Raw genomic sequence first — 17,493 nt, 5'->3', positions numbered from 1 at the left:
ATTACGGATATGAGGCGAGATATTGTTAAACGGACACATCCGTGTAGGCGGCGATGCCTTTGACTCGTTCCGCCCTGCAGTTGCTCAGATCCTGGTCGGGTGTTTTCCTTTCCTCGAGGAAAAACCGGCTGAACTTGAGTCTACTTTCGTTGCGGCCGACCACGTCTCGGAACCCGTTCTAGAGAACATTTAGTGGGGCTGCAATCTGAGTCGGGATAACTAGCGCTTGGCCGCTCCTCGATCGGTCGTCGATTTTTTACTGCGAGTTTGACGATTCCTCGGTCGTTGTTTACATTAAGCGATTGAGAAGAGTTGGTCAGCGGGGGTGGAAGAACGCGATGCCACCCTGAAAACGACCTCTGGTCTGGATACGGATTCGAAGGTGGACAAGGCTGGTAAACTAACGACGGAGCAGCACCAGGTGGTTGGAACGCGGCTTGGTACCACGCTCTGGTAAGGGAGGAACCCTGCTACCCCTAATGGATACCAACATCCCCTCTTCTGGAAAAGCGACGGCCGGTACCACTCCCTTCGAGCCTGCGGAACGATGGAGGATCACCAAAAACGTCCTGGCGATCGGGTTCGCGTTCATGGTGCACTTCACCGCCTTCATGGGAGCCAGCAACCTGCAGAGCTCCATCAATGCCGACCACTCCTTGGGCACCTTCACTCTGGCTGCCATCTATGGGAGTCTGATCTTCAGCAACATCTTCCTGCCGGTCCTGATCATCAGGTACAGCGGATTCAAGTGTCAGGAAGGAAGAGATACGTACCCGTTACAAGATTTTCCATTTATAGGCTTGGAAACTGCCCAAATGGCGGAGTCCTAGCGAACGTTCACCCGTGCTGGGTCGCACATTTCCTCACCTTACCTGATCGGTTATTTCGCAAGTCAACCCACTATAAGTGGGCATGCTTTCCGGTCGAAAGACCTCGACCAGATTCCAGAGAAACTGAACTCCCTTGAGAGCAGCGTTCTCTGGGATGATGCCGGTCTTTTTGACCAAGGCATGATCCACTTGCTGTTGTTGGTGTTTGGGAACCTTTTTGATAGACTGGAAGGCGTTCCCTTTCAACTGGTTTTACTCCTTACAGTTGGGTTGGGTGCAAGTGGGCCATCTCTTTGTCATTCCTGGCATACGTGCCGTTCATAGCCGCCCAGTTCTACCCGAGGTTCTACACCATGATTCCTGCAGGCTTGGCCGTAGGTTTTGGTGGAGGACCTCTTTGGTGCGCTAAGTGCACGTATCTGACGGTGGTCTCGGAGGCCTATGCAACCCTCGCCGACGTCACTGCGGATGTCGTCGTGACGAGGTTCTTCGGCCTCTTCTTCATGTTCTATCAGCTGGCCCAGGTCTGGGGGAACCTCCTCTCGTCAGCAGGTAACGGCGGTCCCCGATTCTTGTCCCGCTTTCGTAGGCTCGTCCTAACAATTCTTCATTTTTCTCAGTCTTGTCCTACGGCGCGGAGGCAAGTGCAAACGCTACGAACGTGATCCTTAACGTCTCTGCCATCGCCGGGAAGTGCGGACCCAATTTCTGCGGACCTACTTCAGATGCCAGCGACAATCCCAATCTGAAGCCACCACCCGCTGAGAGAATCCACCTGATTTCTGGGATTTACCTGGGGTGCATGGTGCTGGCGTCTCTGATCGTCGCTTTCGGGGTAGATAACTTGGCGAGGTAGGTTTACTCGACTTAACGCGTTCTTGATTGCACCATATAAGCTGGAAACATGAGCTCGAATCTAGTTTAACTCGATATAAAGTAATACCAAGCGTTGCACAGGTACGACCGAGGAAGAGTCGGCTCGGGAACGGGACGGACAGGGTTCCAGTTACTGGCTGTCACCCTGAAGCTGTTGCGGGAAAAAAGTCAGCTGATGATCTTGCCGATTACGGTATTCATAGGAGCCGAGCAGGCATTTCTGTTTGCCGACTTCAACGTCGTAAGTTTGATAGTATTTATCTATTTACCACTACCGAGATTAGCCTACTCCACGGGGTTTTTCAGTCCTACGTATCCTGCGCATGGGGGGTCGAAAATGTCGGCTACGTCATGATTTGCTACGGAGTAGCTAATGCGATAGCTGCCTTGGCCACTGGCTCGATCATCAAAATGACCGGCCGAGTGCCGGTGATGGTGGTCGCCGTCGCCCTGCACATGGGGATCATGGTGGCTCTGCTCTTCTGGATACCCGACCCCCAGCAGAGCACCATCTTCTTCCTCTTTTCCGGCCTTTGGGGCGTCTGCGATGCTGTCTGGTTGGTGCAAGTTAACGGTGAGAATCGCATTGATCAAAGAATCCGATGGTAGCCATTTTGGTCCATTCTAAAAGGGTTCATCCTTTTTAAGCCCTAAGTAGCAGAGTTCCGTTTTCCGTTGCAGCTCTCAGCGGCATCCTGTTCCCGGGCAGCGAGGAGGCGGCTTATTCGAACTTCCGTTTGTGGGAGGCCACGGGATCCGTGGTAGCGTATGCATACAGTCCCTATTTGTGCACCGACATGAAGCTCTACATTCTGATGGTCATCCTAGGGGTCGGGATGGTGGGCTACGCGCTCATAGAACTCGTCGTCGGGGTAGGGCGGGTGCCGATTCGCGGCCCCGTCGAGAAAACGGAATTCGAGTTGGTCTCCACTGGAGAGGACCCACCTCGGTAACTTCCGCCGACGTTAAAGTGAAACTTACCTACGTGAACCGGGTTAACCGTGATCGGTTAATTGCATAGTTGGACCCAGTCCGAGCTTCGTCCCAATAAACCGGGTGACCGTTTTCTCTCGTTTGCCCTACTCTTTGAAAGAAAGCTCCCTGCTTTTTAAGATTCTTGTGGGAAAAGTCGTCCACATGGAAACCACTTGGCTAGGGAGACGTTAGGTGACGATTTTCCCGCTGGTCGGCGCTGCAGCCGGTCAGAGACGCCCTTTGACCTCTCGTACCACAATATATGCTTTTTTTATTTTATTCTTGTGGACACCTACTAGATCTTACATAGGCTTAAGGTGTAAATCCTCTCCGCCATTAAATACGTAGTTCAGCGTTACATCGCGGCTATGTATGTACTAACATTCATTCTAGAACTATGCCTTTTTATGGTCTAATTGTATACTCGTGTGCTCAACTGTCGAGTGTGCACGCAGCTGGCAATATGGCGTCGGGTCGCACCCCCTGGCATCTCGCGAAGCGATCGACGAAATGCCAGGGAACTGCCAAACGACGGACTGCCAGAATCTCGGTAGACATTAGCGGCGTTAGATTGCTCATCCAAATACTGGCTCGTACCCTATTTACATGCCAAGTTTAGCGGTTCGGTTACACTTTATAAAACGTAGTAGGAACTTTGGTTTCGCTGGGCAATGTTTAAAAAGAAAACAGTTCCCTCCCGGCGAATCGAGACCAACGGCGAGATCGGCGCGTCATTCCGCGCGGCGGCTTTTCAGAGTATATCACCATAGAAGCTGCGGCTAAAAGTCCTCCCGCGTTTATTTTACGGCAGAGTTGGCAGGCCTCCCCGGCCGTGGAGGCGCCCGCGAGACGCGCCGCCATTTTGAATCGCTTATAGCGAGACCTAGTGAACAACGGCTCCGCAAAAACAGTACCGTGGGGAGTCTTTCTCTCTCTTTCTGTAACCAGGGGTGTGGGTAACCGTAATCCTACGGAAGATGAACCGCCCGCAGCCGAGTGTGCGTCTCCTAGGTCGGAAATCGCTTGCCGAGTGTGCGCAGATAGACCTTCCGCCAAAGCGCTGTTTGGAGAACGCGTTTCATCCGTGCGCCCTGGGAGCAACGGAGCAACCGCTCATGTGTCGCAGCGGCAACTTTTGGACCACCTGGACCAGGTCACACCTCGGGAAGGTGGCGATCGGTGCAAACTAACAAGAAAATCGGCCGATTCGATCGCCATTCCGCGTCCTCGTCGCCATTTCCTCGTCCAACTACCGTGGTTCAGCGGTCGTTGCTCCCTGAAACAATTCGACGACCGCTTAAACCCTCTCCTGGCGAACGCGAATGCATTCCCTAGGGATATGGTATCGTCGGTGAAAGAAGGGTAGACATTAGCGTTCGCCAGTTTCAAAGAACAAGATGCCTCGTCTAAGCGGTACCGCTTCGCCGACCGCCATTTTAAATTCGGGGCGCGCTCCTCTTCGGCGCAGCGTGAACTCGGCAGGAGCTAGAAACGAAACCCACCACTCGCTTGCTCCGGGAACTTGCAACTATTATTATACACAGTGGTCTTTAATTGTAACCTGCGTAAGCCTCGTCATGATCTCAGGGTCCTTTAAATTAGCCGACTATCGGTTTTATCTAGGATAGTGAAATTAACGGAAGTGTCTTAACGCCTGTGTATATGTACATCGTGCCCCCCCACACTCGCGCACATCCGCCCTGTTCATCCGATTCTAATTACAGCCTAGTCGATTGCTCTCAGCCCGAGCAGAAGTTTGGTCGGCGATCGGACACCGACTTCGACTTCCTGCGAGGGAGTGTCCCGCGAGGGGGGCCATAGGAGAAAGCGTGCGCAAAAGAGAGAGAAAGCCGTCTTCCGCACCACACGATCCCTGGATCGCTCGCATGCACGCGCAGTCGCTCTTCCGCGACCTCAAGGTCTTCGGACAGCATTGCCGAGTATACCGAGAATGACCATCCGGATAATTCCGTAGGACTGTCTGGGGAAGTTCAAGGAAAACGACCCTCGAGGCCCCGACTCCCCGAAAACTCGCGTCAGCTCGCACCACGAAGATGACGCGTCTGGTTTGGGGGCGAAAGACCTTCTCCGGGTCGCAGATTTATCCGGATTCGACCGTGGGGGACTCTGGTCCGACCAACCGGTCGGATCGATCGGCGCCAGCGCCTTCAAGACCAGCCCACCCGGGCGGAAATGCGATGCCTTCGACCGGTACCGAGCACTCCATGGACAACTGCTGGCCACTCGCTGACCCGGTGACTCGTTTTCGCCATGGCTCCACTCTTGGCCTCTTACACCACCCCCTTGGACATCATCCGCACGGTGTTCTTCAATGCCTGCCTCTTGTTGCAAAACCAAATCCTTATCACCTCGCGATCGTAGCCCAACTGGTGAGCCAGAGTGGTAATCTCGTTTCCTAGTTGAAAATAGAACGTACGATAATTATAGTAATTTTAATCCCATTTTTACAAACTCGATCGTTATCCTTGCAGGACTGCTCACCTGATGGATGGGTGTTCCTTTCGAAGTTGGCGTTCAACAACTCCAGAGCCTGGGGAGTGAAAGAGGTTCGGCGTTTCCGTTTCTTGCTGGGCTCCACCCCGATGAAGTCGGTCAGGTGGTTGGCGCCGCTCTTGTACCTGAAAGTAGACGCGAAATATGCGTTAAGCTAATTAATCCGAATTTTGAGGTGTCGTAGAGCGACTTAGCGACCTCGAGTGTCAGTGACGAGCGGTCAGGGAGTAGCGCATTCGCTCTGTCGCTTCAATTTCCGGAGGGCGATGGGTGGCGGGTATTGGCTCGGCGGCGAGGACGCGAACTTTCGCGCCAGCGCGAGCCGCCCGGAATTTATGTGTTTAATTTGCTTCGAAATGACCGTCCATCGCGCGACAGAAAGTACCGGGAGGAAGGAGGCCGAGGGGAATTAGCATCGTAGGAGGATATTTCGTCGAATCCGCGAAAACAATATGCTAATGGAGAGCCCCGAGTGCGAAGCGGTGGCCGATGGCTCGCGGGCCGACCGGGCGGGAAAGGACGGTCGCCCTCCGCCCGGTAAGAGCGCTCCGAAGCGCGGGTATGCACATCGAAAACCTGATTTTAATTAGTCCACAGTTTAATTACTCGGCAGATAAATCGTGCACGTGCACCGCATAAAGCTGCTTCTATTTTTCCAGCCGGAGAGAGCTCCGATGACGAGGTCGCCCGCCCGGTCGGCGTCCTCGCATGGAGAGCGAACCTCGAGTCGACTGTTCCGACCGGTCACCGTCGTCGGAAATCGATCCTACACTACTCTGGCTCATTAGATCAAGAACCCGAAGAGCTTAGGTCCATTTGCCGCGCTCGAAATCGAGCTGCCCCACCGCCAGGCGGCGCCACGGTGCAACGATCCTCGACCGTTCATCCGTTCCATCGAATGAGAGAAAACGTAAGGAAGGAGGGAAAATTAACGGATCTACCTCGGAAATACATGATACCGATACCAGCGATAGAGCTAAGGTATTCACCCTGACGTCGGGAAACGATCAGTTAACCCGTTTTCTAATTTTATCTCATTTAATTTGAATTTATACCCGGCGCTGTATCTTTATAGGATGGTGAGCAGACGGCCCATGGTGGCGGCAATGCGTCTCGTTTACAGCGAGTCTGAGAGGCTCCTTCCTTGTATCATTTCTCATCCATTCCGGCTACCTTGGCAAGCGGTCAACTCGAGGTAAGCGATGATCGCGCAACAAGCGTTAGCGCGGCAACACGCGTTCGCACGCTCGGTCTTGACACTAGGTCACGACTTTGGCCTTCGACTTACCTCTCCTCGGCTTCCTTCATCCACCTTTCAAGGACGGGTTTTATTTTCTGGGCGCTCTTCGGCGTAATGTCCAGTTTTTCGAACCTAGAGCCAAGAACAAGAAGGGTGTAAAGAAGGGCGGACTGAGGGTACGCGGAGGCACTTGCGAAGCGCCCTGGCCGCGACTTCTAAGCGACTAGAAAGGAGCACTAAGGCATGCTTGTCGACTTGGTAACAGGACATTGACAATGCGTGCATGCGTGAGGTTTGGTGATGCCGCGTATGATGTTGCCAACGCGTCTTAACCGAGCGTGCGAGAGGTACGGTGGCCGGATGCGGACCGAGGGTGCACCCGCTAGTGTGCGCCATTGCGATCATCGACGGGAATTTCTCGCGTGTTGGCGACACCATGCCCAAGCTTGCCAATGCCCTGGCTCGGAGAGGTTATGTGTCTGTATGTGTATATATATTTTTATTCATTTATTTACCGTGCGAATATATATATATATATACACACATGTTCAAGTCTTTCACGAGTGCTCCTTTATCCGGAAGAGATTGGCGAGAGTAGCGAGAGCGAGTGCAGCTATACCCAAGCAGCGATATACCAGGTCCTGCCTGGATGCTGGGATCGCTGGGATTCGCACCGAAACGCGCCGCTGACAACCCTTTCCGACCCAAGAACGACTGGCAGACTCCCTTTGGGTATAGCTGCACCAACGGGGACTGCGCTAACGACTTTAGATCTTTCGCTGAATTAGGTATCACTGAGGGTCAACGTACATAGCTTGCTGCTGAGAGGCTATCTGCGAGGCAGCGTACATCTGGGTAGCCAGGGCACTGGGGAACAATCACCAATGCTTAAATTAGTCGATACGTCGAGAGTCCCTTCGATGCACCGACCGGTCGGTACCTTTCGGACAGTGGACGACTCGCACCACGGAAACGGAGCCTCCGTACCCGCCAAGGCAGTTCTCATCGAGTTCTTCGCCCGTTTCGACGTGGGCGACGCCGGCGACGCGTCGACCCGTGGAACTCCACCGTCGAGCTCGACCTCGCGTCGACGCGCCGTGGCAGCGTCCTTACCCTCGGAAACTCCCATTCGAAGCAAGCCGGTGTTCACCGGACCGATAAGGATCATCACCACATCGGAAAGAGCGCAGGGCGAGAGACAATGTAGGGGTCTTCTCCCGCCGACCTGACCGTTCGCGAATGTTTCTTAATTTTTAATATATATATATTCTGTTTTTCTCTTTCTGTGTACGCCTCACTCGCTGCTTCCAATGGACCGTTTCCGAGAGTGCCGAGCTCCTAGAGCGGCGATAAGCGAATCAACGCGACCGACCCTCGACCAAGAGTCTTCCCCTGGGGTGCACTCTAATTTACGGCCGCGACCGTTTCCAGTGACCTGGCACAAGTGGTCGTCGTCGATTCGCTCTGGCTTGCCTCGAGTGATCATCAGTTCGGCAACTTATCGAATCGACAACTTCCTCTCACCTGCAGATCGCGCTTTGACTGTAGGCCGGCCCTTCCGTGACGCTGAGGGCCTGGCCCACCTGGGTCTGCGTCAGGCCCAGCGACAGTCGGCGCAGCTTGAAGGCCTTGGCGAACTCCTTGATCTCGTCAAGGTTTATCCCGTCGACGACGTTGTTGGTGGCTTCGTTGATGGTCGGTTGATCTGGAAAGGTCGACCCGTGACTACGCGCGAAGGAACCTTGGAATGAAAGACGACGGATGCCAGCCCTCCACTTACTGGGAGAGTCGCTGAGCAGGTCGTCCTCCTCGTCCCTTGGGCTGTGCAAGCTGCTGGGAGACGCCTTGACCGTGGTTCCACCACTCAGACCGTGGCCACCGGTCGTCGTGATGGTGATCTCCCCGTTGCTGGCGGCAAGCCTGTTCAGGGCGGATGCTGCAGAGACCACGGACCCGTTCATCGGAGATGACTGTTCCGGTCTGTCTCGATGGTGCTTGTCAGTGGGCTGAGGACGCGAAACCGAGACTTTTTAACTTGTTCCTTGGTGGAGCGCGACGTCCCATCAACAATGGTACCGACTAGGCCCATGGAACATACCGCATAATGGTTTGGATGTGAAGAACCACCGTGTCGATGAGCGTGCTGCTGAGGGGAGGTCGTCAGCAGCGGTTGCTGCGAAGCCTGGGCCGCCTGAGCAGCCTGGGCTGCCTGTGCCTGAGCCTGAGCTGCCTGAGCAGCCTGAAGAAGCTGCTGAGGCTGCATAGCACTCAGCAGCTGCTGGCCTGCCGACCCATTGCCCAGCAGATGGGGCAGCGCTGCAGGGTTCAACCCCAAACTCGACGCCAAGCCGGGACTCGTAGGAACTGCACGGTCCATCAAGAAACCAACGGAAACGCCTCAGCATCTCGCATCTCCGAAGAGTGCCATCCTTCCTGGACCTACTTACCGTTGCTGGGCGGGGGGTTCATCAGGTTCTGCGGCTGGGCGATGGACTGCAAGTTCGCCAGGGTTGTGGACACCACTTGGCCGTTGCTCAGGGCCAGGTTGACCATTTGGTTGTTCGTCACGTGGCTTACGGGGATGGTCAGGATCGTCTGAGTGGCGATTCCTGAAATTATCGAGCCGACCCAAATTGGAGAACGGGGGAAGTGTTATTGCTCGAAGGGGATGAAGAATTTAGAGAAGCTTTGCTGGGGGTGGTTCGTGGGACACTGGCCACAACTTTCTCGGGTATTTTCCCGGCTTTCAGGGAAAACGTGGAGCGGCGTCATTGGCGGGATCGGCGCACGCGTGTCGCGAGTGGCAAGGTGGGTGCTGCGAGGAGGATGTTGAAGTTGCCGAAGCATCATAGAGGGATTATTATTAGGCGACCCCATAGGGCGGGTAACCTCGCAGGCCGTAGCGTAGTTGGCAAACTATTATCGCCGTCTTAACGGCGGTAGGTACGCCGGTACTGGCTCGGAACCGAGCAGCGAGAAGGACGCCTAATCATACTTGGAATAGTTTCGGGATTACCTCCAGTACCGCTAATCTGATTACCGAGCACGCGCGCTTAATGTGATTACCGATCGCGAGTAAATGCGGCCGAGCCGGACCTATCCAACTCTAGTGGTTAGCTAAGGCCAACTGATAAGAGATGGTCAGCCGAAAATCTGTCGAATCGTAAATTGTCGGCATCGGCGTTCCATTGTTAGGACAACCAGCACCACTACCAACTAGGGAAACATCGCCTCATAATCAACCACACGAAATCTCGTCGATTTAAAATTGCCACGCTGGCTAAAATTCTAGGCCCGACTGAACACTAACCGGGGTCCAAATCTTTAGCTCCTTGGAATAATTTTAAATTAGGAACCCCATATTAATTCGACCAGTGGACTGAAACTACTGACGCCAGGGACCTCCCAGGGTTTCCTCCCTGATCCTCTACAGCGATGACGGTCATACCGCGGACTTTGTCATGGGGTCAAGCAGAAGTTCCTCGGGGGCTCCTCCTCGCCCTTCCCAAAGCTCGTACTTCCGTCTTTTGTCAGGGAGTCCAAGTGGGAGGTCTCGGACTGGTCCGGTCCGATGGAGCCTGAAGCAAAGGGCAGCGGCGCCTCGGTTTCCCGGGTCTGGGCTGCGCGGCGATCGCGTCCGGAGCGTATCCCCAACTTCGATCCACTTGGGAGGAACCCAGGAGTTGCCCGATTGCCGGAATAGAACCAACTTGGTGGAGAAACGAAGTTAGCGACGACCGCAATCGATATAATAGCGGGCAAATCCGTCGCGGGCTTGCGACGTCCAGCGTGAGAGAGGGAACGGTGCGGCGGTGTGGAGTCGAAGCCGAGTCGGGTCGGGCAGGGTCGAGAAGAGGAGGGTCGACCCAGACCTGGGAAGAGCGGAGGGTTGGGGCTCCATGGTAGTGAGACGTTAATTATACATTGAAATTAGTTGCGGAGTTTGCCCTCTGCTCGCCGAGGTAGTCTAGGGCCGCTAAATACGGACACTACGGACGGCCCGGTTTCGGTCCAAGCCGGACCAGAGATAGCCAAGCGGCAGGGATTAACGCGGCAGGTGCGGGTGGAACCTCCTCTGGAGGGAATCTTCGGATCGCGAGGAAGAGGTTCTCCGGAATGGGTCTGGGACCACCATGCCTCTACGACTTGCGCCTAGAACCGATGAAAATTCAAAGTGAACTCACCTTGCGAGGTCGGGATCAGCAGTTGGGCCCCTTGGATCCCCTGCACGAGCTGACCGGACGTCAGGATGAACTGCGGCATCGCCACGGGCTGCGGCTGCGACAGGAGCTGGGGCAGCGTCGCCATGGGCGCAGAACTGGGTGGCAGTGCATGGGGACCAGCCGCCGTGCTCGAGGCGGTGGGTATCGTTCCTGGTAAAAGAAAGCCTTCTCTTTGGTGAACGGCCAATGTCTAGGGTCATCCTAGGACACCCTACGATCTGGTTCCCTGGCCTTTTGGGGAACCGGAGGCCCTGGGTCTTCGTATGGGTTGCTCTAAACTGAGATATTTCTGTATAAAAAATCAGGCTTACCCGATGAGCTGACCGTCAGGTTCAGGGGTGCGTTGATGAGCTGACTGTTGGCCAGGCCGGCCGTCATCCCTTGGAGTCCTGCCGCCAGAGAGGCCACCTGGGGCAGGTTCTGCAGGTTGGCTAGATTCTGCAGGTTTTGAAGCGTCACCATGCCTGCCACTGAAAGGATCGACGTGAATTATCGGGGGAGAAAAAAATGTTCGGCGACGAGAAGAAGGATCTTCGTTACGTACTCGTCCCGTTCAAGTGCGCCTGAGCCTGGGCTTGGGCTGCAGCCTTGGCTGCATGATCCATGGCCTCGGTCGGCGTGCCTGGCTCCCTCCGGGGTGAATCTCCGATACCACCCATCATCGCTCTATGTTCGTGCATCACTCCCGAACCTGGTTCAGGACTTCCAGCGCTACTCCTATCGCTATCCTGAAACATGCCAAATTGTGACCCGTTAAGGACCCCTGCGTCCCCTTGGGCTCCCAAATTCGTACACCGCGCTCGGGCTGGGTACTCCCTCCCCAGTCAGAAAGGGGAAACGAGGTACACGTGTACGTGTATCCTTCCCCACGTGTGCGTTCCTCTGGATCACTCTCGTGATCCTCCGGCGCGTGGAAAATGCGAGGCTCTCCCTCTCTCGCAATAAAGTAATTTAACTGTTTGAATTATGGGTAATTCGTACGGAGCCGCTCGGTCCGCCCATTGATTAGTATTAATGACTTAGCTGCACTCATTTCGCCCGAATAAAAGTAATTGGATTTGGCTTCGACCCCGGTGGCGGCCGGCGAAACCGTGCGTCCGTGTAAAAATGCATTAATATCCGTTTGCGCTTAATAAACGATAGCGCGCAGCGGACTCGAGACTAATGGTCCCCTACCGCCCTGTTCTCGAATCGTTTAATTCCCTCGCCCGGAAGACGGGTTAAGGAGCACTGGCACTGGGCTCGCTTTTGATAAACCTGGAAGAAGTGTCGTCGAGCACCGGTGAAAATTTAAACCTCAGGTTATACATACATATGCACATTTTCTGCACGACCGGCATTTTAATATATTTTATAATTAAGTATCACTCCTCGTTGCTTGGGTTTTTTTTATCACCTCCAGCCGATAGAGGAGAGGGTACTTTAATTTATTAATAATATTAGGCAGTGGTTTTTAGAAACTTAAGTCATCGTCAATCGGGACAGTGTCTATCGTCGGCTAGTACCATCTTCCTCGGGACGGATGGGGCACTAGCCCCTTGGCGTCCGTAAGTGTAATTAGTCCGGAGCGGGTTTTCTGGCGAGGGCTCCGTCGTAGAAGGGGCCCCCCGCGCCTTATTTATATGCAAATGAGCTTCGTTTCGCGATATTAATGTTCCCCACCCCGAGGCGCCCCGGCGCGAGGGATGCGCAAGAGGGGCGCCAAGTATCCATGCGCGCCCCGCAACCCTGCCGCAAACGGTAGCGCGGTTCCGCACGTCCACCGGACAGGCCGACTCGACGGAGAAGAGGGAACTCTTCCCTAACTCCTACACCCGCTTCAACCGGGATGTCCTAATATTAAATTGGGCTCCCTTTTCTCATTCCTTCTCGTACCTTTCGATCCAAAATGGATTCCCAATTCGGTCGGTAGATTCTCTCGTTCGGGGCGAAAGGGGGTAATGCCGCGAAAATCTATTCCCACTCGGTCGTTCGATACGGAGGGCTATGCCTTCGCAGGGAAGGGGGTCAGCCCCTGCGGCAGGGACGAAGGGAGGCGGCCAGGTTAGGGGAGGTCTGACCGACGTATGAATATACATGACCCGAAACGCCAACCCTTACGCCACAACGGAGCTCCGCTTACATTATTGTATATCTAATTCCGCGAGCGGTGCTCGAAACTCCGAGGCCGACGCCAGGGTGTGACTCGCGTATCTCCGCACCCTGTCGCGACCGTAGACCGCGACCGGGTTCCGCGGTTCCCCTGGTGGAGGACCACTGCCGGCGAGCGATATTATGCAGGCAGTCTACATATTATACATTCGGCCGGGGATTCAATTAAGTTTCGTCCGACCATCCCCCGTAAGGATTCGCGGTGAGGTGTCGTTGGTTTTGGGGGTGCGTGGGTGGAGGGTGGGACTGGAGAAAGAAGCCGAAGACTCGCCGCGGACGAGGCCGTTGACACCGGTACCGGGGAAAAACCGGACGCGATTCGCCGGTTATCCGGCAGAATAGAATTTATTATCACAATCGCGTTCCCTTATCAAAGACGGTCAAGACGCCCGATAACCGCGTCTCGATGTGGGAACGCGGTTAGGAGAGCCGGTGGATCTCTCTCTTTTTTTTTTTAAATCCCCTCCGGGTGGTAGGTTTCATCCCCCCTCCGGTCTGCGCGACAACGCAAAGGAGAGCGGAAAAAAAAAAAAATCGGGAAAAAACCGATAATCGCATTTTTCGAGGGAAAATGGCCATTTTTCAGTATGGGGTACCCCTGACAGAGTTTAGCCCCGAATTTTTACGGCATGTCGCGGCGGGAGCTGCAGGGACGTGCGCGACGCTGACGTCACGACGTCACCGATAACGATAACGATGACGGTGGTGACGTTGCCATCCGCAGGTCGCGGACGATCGCAGCGCCTCGGTGGCCGAACGGGTGAAGCGAGGTACAAGGACCGCGCGATAATGACAGAAAATTGCGCTCTCCTAGCTTACACCGCACGCCGACACTTAATTCAATTCGATTGCGATACAGTTCAATAATTCGATTAATTAAAAAATATCCCAGTGCCTCTCGCCTTGCCGGGTCTCGAGTGACGCGGGTGCGATGCACCCCTCGAGCTGGTCGGTTGAGGGGCACTGCCAGTTGCCGCTATCGGTGGGGATTTAGCTGATAGCTGGATCCCATCTACCACTCGATATTCCCGCATCATCTGCGATCACTCGATTATGAGTTTTCGAGCGGCCGATGTTTCTGATATTCCGAGTGGCGAAGAGGCGCCGCCACCCTGGGGGCAAAATGGAGAGCGCTAGGAGGCGTCGCGCGACGACTCTTTCTGTCGACCTTTTCCTCGGGAAAAGCAGTACCGGCCCTGAAACCGAGCTCGGCTCGGTCGGCTTTAACGAGGGCGACCCAGTCGGCCTCCTGCCCGGACCTCCATCTGGACGCTCTTCTTAGGAGCGCGATGGAGGCGGCCATTTTGTTGAACGAGCGTCGGGCCAAGTTGACGCGCCCGTGTCCATGGTTCCGCGTGAATGGCGGGAGAATTGAACGTTAATTTGCGCATTTCGCGTGTCGGGGGCAATTCGTCGGTTCAGTAGGTCCCGCGCCTCCGGTTTATTTACGGTGAAAACGGTGTAATAGGTAGACCTACTCGAGGGCCATGTTTAGCACAGGGCGCCGGTATACAATATCTTTTTAGACGCGTTAATTAAGACTATTCATTTTGCACAAAGGTTTCTAATTACGCCCTGTATGGAGCCGCGGACTTAGCGGGGCGTCAGCACGCGGATGTTATGTCCAAAATGGCGGAAGGGTCGAGCTAAGAAAACTGAGGAACGACGCGCTGTCGATATACGAGGGCTCCACTCGTTCGGACTAATCAATTCCGGCCAATTACCGCGTACGGTCCCTGTCAATTAGCTGCCAACCTTACGGGGCCAACGAGCCGGTGACACGGTCCGCCCGGGAAGTAAGGCAGCCAATAGTTGTCCGACTGATTCAGCCGGCAGTCGCATTAATTAATTATAATTAAGTTTTAGTTGACGTGCCCGGGGAAGGGGTAAGCAAGGAAGGTAGCTACGCGACTCGCATTTTGAACATTACCGATATTATGCAGATTTCGCCCGGCAGGGGTCCGACGGTACATCTACCGCTTCTGCTCGCAGCACTTGCCAAGCGAGTTAGGGGATGAATTATTTACTTATTTACGCTACGTAAACACGAACTTACGCGTAATTTATTCGCGTCTACGTACGCGGAATGGAGCGCGAGCTCGAGCCTCGACGTCTTCACCTTTCGCGCAATTCCACGCCCTCCACCCATTTCGCGATTCGCCGCCATCTTGGATAATCGGTGCCTCCAAACTCTCGGTCTGCAAAACCTCGAGCTCGAATCTTGGGCGGGCACTTGCTATCCAGTCCGTTCCCGTGCCAAGCACGCGTTTAACGCCCATAACGATGGGTATCTTCTCTCAGGGGTTAATGAAAAATTGTTGAAACGCGTCGCGACGGCGCGGCCCTCCTTCGGGGCTAGCCGGCTGTCGGCGTTGGCGTAAAATGGCCGCCGGGACGTCGGGGACGCTTCGATGGGAGTAAAAGCGGCGGCTTTACGTCGCCGTAAGAAGCTGTTAATCTTCGGTAATAAACTGTATTTTCATTATAATACAGCATGAATATGCAACGACGATAATGGCCTTAATATCCCCGCATGCATCTTCCGGTGCTTTACAAGCTGATCCTCTTCCGCCTGAATTGGAGACGCCCTCGGTTAGATCGATCGCTCGAAGGATCTTCACTCCGATGAAGGCACCCTCCGAAAGTAGGGAAACAATTTCTAAGTCTTTCAAAAAATTTTCTGAAGGCCAGAATGACGATCAACCGTCGACTAGGATCCAGACGCGTCGTAAGGGAGGATTCTTACGACTTCTGGAGTCGCGTATTGGAGGTCGCTCGTCTCTGCACGCGGCCATTTCCGGTCCACCGGATTCGGGGATTTCTTTTCGGAGCTCCGTGGTGAAGTGCTCCGGGGGTGGGGGGGGGGGGTCGCGAGGTCCCTGGGAGGGTAAAAGGGGTGCAAAGAAACGCAAGGCCACGCTCGACTCGTCACGCTGATCGATCCCCTGTCCATGGCCCCGGGCCCTCTCTTCTTCGGCGCTTTGTACGATAAATTTTGAATGCACGCGCGGCGAATTAGCGGTCTTTTGATAATGATCAAAAAATTATAAACAAAAGATTCCACGGATGGCGAGTCTTTTTCGTGGGTCAGCGAGGCAAACGGGGCTTTGCGGGAGGCTTTGAGGTTGTTTCGTCGCTCGGCCGTCATTGGCCTCCAAACCTGCGGTGCTATATTTAATAAAAATGGGAGCGCTCTCCTGGAAATTCCCTACAAGCTACAAAGAGAGGGCGCGCGCGAGCGAGAGCCAGAGAGAGGGAGAAAGAGACTGCCGAGGTGCACCCTGAAGCGGCGTTGTTTCACGCTCGGCTAAAAAGTGACGTCGATTTCCGGATCCGACCAGGCCTTCCGGGTTGGACGTAGCCGAACGCCTGACACACTTCGGAATATTCTTCTAAAAAATGTAAATTGACCAGCGCCTTGTATCAAGGTCCAGGGGACGTAAGATATCGATAAGGTCGTGGATGGTCCTTGGTCACCTTCTAACCTACTACCCAACACCCCAGTAGACCTAAGCGAATGGTCAAGAGAGGTGGAGTAGGTGGCTCAAGCCCACCAGAGTGTCGAAAATAGTCGGGAATCCAGCCAGGGGTGAAAGGTGGGGTGATCGGTTCGAGGGGACCTGGGGAAGGTCGGTTCGAGGTAAACGACGCGGCCATCCTCGGTGGGTAACTCTCTAAAGGTCGCTCTTAGCTCGCGAGGGGGTTTGGGAGCGTGCCGGGGTATGGGGGGCCGATACCTACAGGCCCCGGTTGTCTGCAGCGGGCATTCCTAGAACAGTAATCTTATTAAATTTACATATTAATCAACGGATTTTAATTATCCCCAACCCCTGCTGAGTACGGTGAAGAGGAATCAGGGGGTGGGACGTGTGCGGCTGGGGAACAGTGCTGGAGCAGAGAGCTCCACCCTTGCGCGGCGGTGGCGGTAGCGGTAGCGGTGGCGGAGACCGAGCCAGCTCTCGTAATTTACATTAATCCAATAATTGCATGGAGGTTTCCTAATTAGAAATTCAAATGAGGTGGTGGCAGGCAGGCAGGCAGGCGGGCAGGCAGGCGACGGGAGGGCAGGCAGGCAGACAGGCGGGCAGGCAGGCACGGCTACCGACTCCACGGTGCTAGAAGCACCGCGCTGTGCCAAGCCAAGAATCAGGCGAAGAACGGGTAGAACCTGCCGGGAAAACTGCGCTGACGGATCTGGAATGACCCGCACCTATGGCGTCCCTAGGTACACCTACGGACACACCGATGGATCGGCAGACATCGACCACCGATAAGATTCCCTGCCAGGATAACTACCAATGAATCCTGGAGGCCCTAGGACCCCGCACAAGCAGACTACCTACGCGTTGCTGGACCAAGCCAAGGATCATCTGGGACCTGCCAGGAAAACTGCCGATGCATGGACAGACATCGGGTACCAACATGGTCCTGGACCAAGCCTAGGATCCTGCGAAGGACCCGATGGCGTCAGGTGAACCAATATCCTCGGCCACCGACTTGACGTCCTCGAAAGTACCGATCGGTTCCAACAGAAGGTGCCACGTGGACGGATCGAAGAAGAAGGCGATCAGCATCCCGCGACAGGTGGACCCAAGTCGTTCCCCTTACTTCGGGTCACTCGAACGTGGCTGACGGAACTTGGGGCGCAATTATGATAATGGCCACCGTAGCGAAGGTAGCTAAC

The 17,493-nt window shown here is 54.7% G+C and overlaps 2 protein-coding genes across 3 annotated transcripts in view; one reads left to right on the top strand and one right to left on the bottom strand.

Moving 5' to 3' along the window:
- The first annotated feature begins 186 nt into the window (after positions 1-186).
- On the top strand, positions 187-3,062 carry LOC105701040 (UNC93-like protein). The gene is made up of 6 exons (XM_012427450.1): positions 187-733; positions 1,096-1,382; positions 1,451-1,682; positions 1,788-1,947; positions 2,013-2,280; positions 2,388-3,062. The coding sequence occupies exons 1-6, from the start codon at positions 480-482 to the stop codon at positions 2,657-2,659; spliced, it is 1,473 nt and encodes a 490-aa protein (XP_012282873.1). The 5' UTR covers positions 187-479; the 3' UTR covers positions 2,660-3,062.
- A 146-nt stretch (positions 3,063-3,208) lies between these two features.
- Positions 3,209-17,493, bottom strand: part of LOC105701039 (POU domain, class 6, transcription factor 1) — a 35,787-nt gene continuing 21,502 nt past the window's right edge. Inside the window, exons 3-13 of one of the 2 annotated variants that reach the window (XM_012427448.1) lie at positions 11,203-11,386; positions 10,970-11,128; positions 10,620-10,808; positions 8,883-9,044; positions 8,534-8,799; positions 8,216-8,441; positions 7,960-8,140; positions 7,246-7,302; positions 6,484-6,567; positions 5,184-5,320; positions 3,209-5,097 (exon numbers count right to left, since the gene is read on the bottom strand). In XM_012427448.1, the coding sequence (XP_012282871.1) occupies positions 4,973-5,097; positions 5,184-5,320; positions 6,484-6,567; positions 7,246-7,302; positions 7,960-8,140; positions 8,216-8,441; positions 8,534-8,799; positions 8,883-9,044; positions 10,620-10,808; positions 10,970-11,128; positions 11,203-11,386 (1,770 nt within the window). In that variant the 3' untranslated portion in view covers positions 3,209-4,972. The remainder of the gene's footprint in view (positions 5,098-5,183; positions 5,321-6,483; positions 6,568-7,245; positions 7,303-7,959; positions 8,141-8,215; positions 8,442-8,533; positions 8,800-8,882; positions 9,045-10,619; positions 10,809-10,969; positions 11,129-11,202; positions 11,387-17,493) is intronic. The other variant, XM_023434323.1, reaches the window with a different exon arrangement.

This window comes from Orussus abietinus, unplaced genomic scaffold (assembly GCF_000612105.2).
Source record: "Orussus abietinus isolate OABI.00-Male unplaced genomic scaffold, Oabi_2.0 scaffold9, whole genome shotgun sequence".
In the NCBI taxonomy this organism is placed as follows: domain Eukaryota; kingdom Metazoa; phylum Arthropoda; class Insecta; order Hymenoptera; family Orussidae; genus Orussus; species Orussus abietinus.
The sequence above is the reverse complement of the archived record's forward strand: the minus strand, read 5'-3'. Positions and strand labels throughout refer to the sequence as shown.

What these genes read in the sequence shown, in the direction of transcription:
- LOC105701040 (XM_012427450.1), top strand. Translation starts at nt 480, where the DNA reads ATGGATACCAACATCCCCTCTTCTGGAAAAGCGACGGCCGGTACCACT. An exon ending in CTGCCGGTCCTGATCATCAG is followed by an intron (nt 734 to 1,095) that starts GTACAGCGGATT and finishes TACTCCTTACAG; the next exon opens with TTGGGTTGGGTGCAAGTGGG. An exon ending in GAACCTCCTCTCGTCAGCAG is followed by an intron (nt 1,383 to 1,450) that starts GTAACGGCGGTC and finishes CATTTTTCTCAG; the next exon opens with TCTTGTCCTACGGCGCGGAG.